Consider the following 4899-nt stretch of genomic DNA (forward strand, 5'->3'; position numbering starts at 1 on the left):
ATGAGAGACGATGGACTCTGAAAAACTAACAGGGTTCTAGAGGGAAGGGGGGTGGGAGGATGGGTTAGCCTGGTGGTGGGTATTGAGGAGGGCACATTCTGCATGGAGCACTGGGTGTTATGCACAAACAATGAATCATGGAACACTTTATCTAAAACTAATGATGTAATGTATGGGGATTAACATAAGAATAAAAAAATAAATAAATAAATAAAGTAAGTTCATAACCCTTCAGAAACATTCAAGTTTGCCTTTATGTCTACAACTCCTATCTTGCCATGTATTCCTGCAGTTAAACAGTTTAATCTAAATAAGTAATGATAGCCCAGTGACTGTAAAGAATAATTAATGGTATTTAAATTACATCAATTTGGTCACTCTATATGATTATGTGGAGTTTAATTGTTTTTAAAATTTTAAACTCAAAGAGTGTGCAAACTGAATGGTATAATATTTTTTGTTTGGTAAGTGAAAATTTTAATTCACACAAAAATATTATGCTGAATTTAAACAATAGCTTTAAAATTGACATTTGTTCTTTTAATGTTTTTATGTTTGTTTTAAAACTAGAGAATGAATCAAGAAATAACGATTATTACTGATCATTGCATAATTATTACTGGAAATAATTTTGTTATGTAAAGGAGAAGAGTGTTAGAGTGATCCCCTCTGGGTACCAAATATGCTAGGCATGCTGCTGACTACAAGTGTTGCCCAGAGGTTATGGTCACTCTCCCTGTTGCCCAGGCTCATTGTAAACCAAGCATACTCTCTTGTGATCCCGTTCTCTTCTCTTTCCCTGCCATTCTCAACAAACCCACTAGTTCAATTCATATCTTCAATCAATGTTCTTTTGGTCATCCGCTTCCCAGTCTATCACTTTCTTGACTCCCTTAAAAAAGTTTTCACTTCTTTCATTAAATTATCTATGTTATTATATTCATCTGTGGATTGACTATTCTCAAATTTATATCTCTGACTCTCACCTTTCCCCTGAACCCTAGACTTGTATACCCAACTCCTATGCCACAGCTCCACCTGGATGTCTAATAGACATATTAAATTGACTATGATCAAATATGATTTAATGTTCTTGCCATATCTATGCTGTCCCCAGGGGTCCCCATTTCAGCAAATGGCATCATTCTTCAACAAGTCATTTAGAATATAACCTTGATCTTTCATTACTCTGTTTCTCCTATATCTCATACCCAGTGTATCAGTAAAACTTAAGAGGCTCAACCTTCTATATATAACAAAAATTTACCCAGTTCTCACCCCTTCCCTTACTACCATCTGATATCTGGAACTGTACGAAAGCTTGCTGCTTGGTTTCCTTGCTTACCTGTTTTCCTCCACAGCAGTGGCCTTAGTAAGCTTTATAAAACATAAATGATCTTATATAAATAAATCATATCATCATTCCCCTGAGGAAAATGCTCCAGTAATTTCCCATCAAATTTACAATAAAACCCAGAGCCCTTATGTTGGTTTACAAGTGCCGTATAACCAACCGTATAACACAAACCAAGTTGTGTTTTTGACCACTTTTCTCACTTCTCTTCCCTTTACTCATTTCACTCTTTTCAGCCACACTGCCTTTGTTGCTATTCCTTCAACACACCAACCATCTCTCTGCCTTAGCTCTTTATATTTGTTTGCCCCTGAGCCTGAAACATTTGCCCCAGCTTTTTCTATGGTACGCCCCACACATCTACAGGTCATTGTTTACAAGTTATCTTTTCTGAGATGTCTTCCCTGAACACACTGCATTATATACAACGCAGAAGTATATTCAATTGCCTTGCCTTCATTTCTTTTCCTTCAGGGCATTTTTCTGTATCTGACATATTATATATTTATCTTCCACCTTCGAGTATAGTGTCAAGAGGGCAAAAACCTTACCTACATTGCCCACTGCTGAGTCACCAGAGCTATAATTTATATAGAGAAGATCTATACTCACTGAGTTAACAAATGGACAAATGTACTCAACTTTTATACCAAATCCAAATCTGTGCTCTTCCCTGCTCTTTATCACTCTTTTGTTTCCTTAGCTCCTATCGGTGCATTAAGGAAGCGTCCTTGACTTTTTGTTAGCGTCATTCTCAAAGTTTCCTGGGAGAGCTTTGTCGACGACATAGCGGGTCCTCGGAGGGCATCTTTAGGGAAAGAGGCGGTGAGGCTGGCCACCGCTGCAGCAGAGCCAGGCTTCCCCACCTGCCTGCCTCCAACAGCGGTCATCCAACAGCCATTCTCTGCTTCTCCATTTGGCTTTCGAATCATGGGATTCAATCCTGGTGACCATGTGCCCCGTCCCAGAGAATAAATCACGTATGAGCCCAATGGTCGTATATAAGGGATTGTAGAGATCTACTCAATTTCTTAGCCACACAGGAAAGGGAGATCATGTGACTCAGAACTGAACAATGAATGCTTGAGTTTCTAGGGGAAAATCTGGCTTCCAAAATGAGAAGGCAAAACCTCCAAAGAAAATGGCCTTCCCCCAGTCCTTCCTTCCTGCTCAGGATCTTGACAGAGGCTGTCATAATGCCTGCCACCTTGCGACTGTCAAGAGAGTGGATCAAGGATAAAAATCCAGTGAGCTGAGGATGGTAGGAAAAAAGGGGAAGAGATCAGGCTGGTAATGACCCTATTGAACCTCCAACAAGAACCTTGCAATCAAACGCTTTGCTTCTGTTTAAGTAAATAGTAAACTTCCCTGTTTATAAACAAGTGCTAATCAGGTTTTCTGTTACTTTCCCACAGATGGGATTAGCCAGGGACAATAAAATGATGTCTAAACAGGTGACAAATAGGGTTCTGTTGAGACCTTAAAGTCACCTCTTCCTGATAAAGGATCACACAAAGACCTATAATATGGGGCTGTTAACAGAAGGCTTAGGTACTGGCCTTATCAGGTTGCCAAGAAGAAACGAGAGGGAAGAACAGAAAGGCAGGAGGACACCCCTTGGCAGGGAACCAGAGCAAAGGCAGCTGTTGCTTATCATAGACACACTGAATTTATCACAGTTGTGTGTCACGCCCTAGCATGCATTTCTTTGAAAATGTACTGGAGAGTGTGTTTGTATATTGTGCTTGCTGGTGTGTTGAGGGGTGTCCAGGTCAGTATCACAGGGTATAAAGCATCCTTTCCTGACCAGTCTTTGCAGACCTTTTCTGAACTTCTCAGTGAGTGAATTTGCTTTGCAGCCACTCTTCCTAATTCTTCGAGCCACTTGGAAGAGATCCAGCCTCTTCCATACTGATACTGGTGTTCCTCTCTTCTCTCTTGAAACTCTTCACATGTTCTTTGCCCTTCCTTCCCAACCATAGTGGAGCTGAGAGATGTCAGCATTCTATCTTTCCCCAGCCCCAGGACACTGCCATTCTACAGGATGAAGTCTACCTCTTGCTTCCTTCTTATTCTCATCCTCCTCCAGCTGATGATCCCAGGGACTGCTCCGTGTTCCTTAGACTCCATTGTGGATATAAAGATAAAGGAAGCTCTCAAAAGCTTAGGTAATTGACTGGGGGTGGGGAATGGGAGAGAACCCCTGATCATTCCTCAGACAGATATCATGGGCAATATCCCTTCTTCTCTCCTATTCAGACTTAAATCCTTTCCCAACAAAAAGAATGTCATGTGTCAGTATCACAAACTCAGGCAGACTATCCTCTTGCCCTGCAGGTAAGTAATTCCATGAGGAGGAATGGTGGATAAGATGCCCTGTGCCCTCCCCTGACCATCCCCCAGCATCTTTACCTTCCCCCTGTCTCATGTTTGTATTATCCTGGGGCTGAGTCTTAACTGCTGATTCCCAGTGATCTCTTGCCCATTCTCATTTCCCTTAACCATGCTACTGAGGGCTCTTGGGTTTCTGCCTCTTCCTTTCCCACCTCCCTTTCATGACCTCATACACCAGCCCTTCCTCCCTCAGTTGTCCTGTTATGATCTGTCACCTACCATTCCCCCCCGTCATTCATCTCCCTTTCCGAAACCATTCCCTTGTTTGGGTGGGTAGGGCCAGCACTGAGGTAAATATATCATGAATCTAAGCAAAGAAATGCTCAGGGCCCTCACTTTCCCAGGTCTCTTCCATGGCCCTATTCCTAAATTTGTTTTAGTAATTTTTGTATTTTTTTTTTCCCTTAAAGAGGGCTCTCAAAATTGACTTACCTTTCAGCCCCACAAAGCTTAGATCGGCCACTGGGCTGCGCAGAAATGAAAAATGGTAGGAGTACACCTCCCTCCGCTCAAAATCCAAGGGTTCTAATGTCTGTGTGTCCTGTGCCCGTGCAGAGATGGCTGTCACTGGCTGTGCCTGAGGCTATGGCTGTGGTTCCTGGGATTTCCGGGCAGAAACCACAAGCCACTGCCAGCGCAGCACGGCAGACGGGGCCACTGCTCGCTGCTGCCACCTGACGTGAGGGGGAGGAGGAAGAGAGCCCAGCTATGTGAGCATGACTGGAATGAAACCATACGCCAAACAGGAAACCTGACTCAGACTGTCCCTTTCATTTGTTACAACCTGCTTCTTGGGTAGTAAAGACAATTTCTGCATCTCTCATGGTTGCATTTTTGGTATTACTGCCCCTGGCTTAGAATTGCTCTAGCCAGAGAATTTCTCCACCGTCCTAATTAAACTCCACCTCAGCAAGGATGAGGAAAAATATGGGGGAGAATGGGAAAAACTGAGATTGCTACTCCAGCCTCCTAGTTCCCTCATTGTTTAACAAAAGGATGCTGACTGTGCCAGGAATTTTGCTTGGCACTAGAAGGACAGAGAAAGAAAGTAACATGCATGCCCTTATTGGAGCTCAATGAGTAGAACAGTGGGTTCCAAACTAAGTGCAGGCAGACTTTCCAAGGTAGAGACAAGTAATGACAGTTTTAAA

At 42.6% G+C, this 4899-nt stretch overlaps 1 protein-coding gene across 1 annotated transcript; it reads left to right on the forward strand.

Annotated features, from left to right (window-relative positions):
- Positions 1 to 3398: 3398 nt before the first annotated feature.
- On the forward strand, positions 3399 to 4431 carry RETNLB (resistin like beta). The gene is given in 3 exon segments (XM_006729723.2): positions 3399 to 3522; positions 3614 to 3691; positions 4304 to 4431. Coding segments are annotated over 3 exon segments (330 nt in total).
- Positions 4432 to 4899: the final 468 nt, after the last annotated feature.

This window comes from Leptonychotes weddellii, chromosome 1 (genome assembly GCF_054177405.1).
Source record: "Leptonychotes weddellii isolate Sample4059 chromosome 1, ASM5417740v2, whole genome shotgun sequence".
NCBI lineage: Eukaryota > Metazoa > Chordata > Mammalia > Carnivora > Phocidae > Leptonychotes > Leptonychotes weddellii.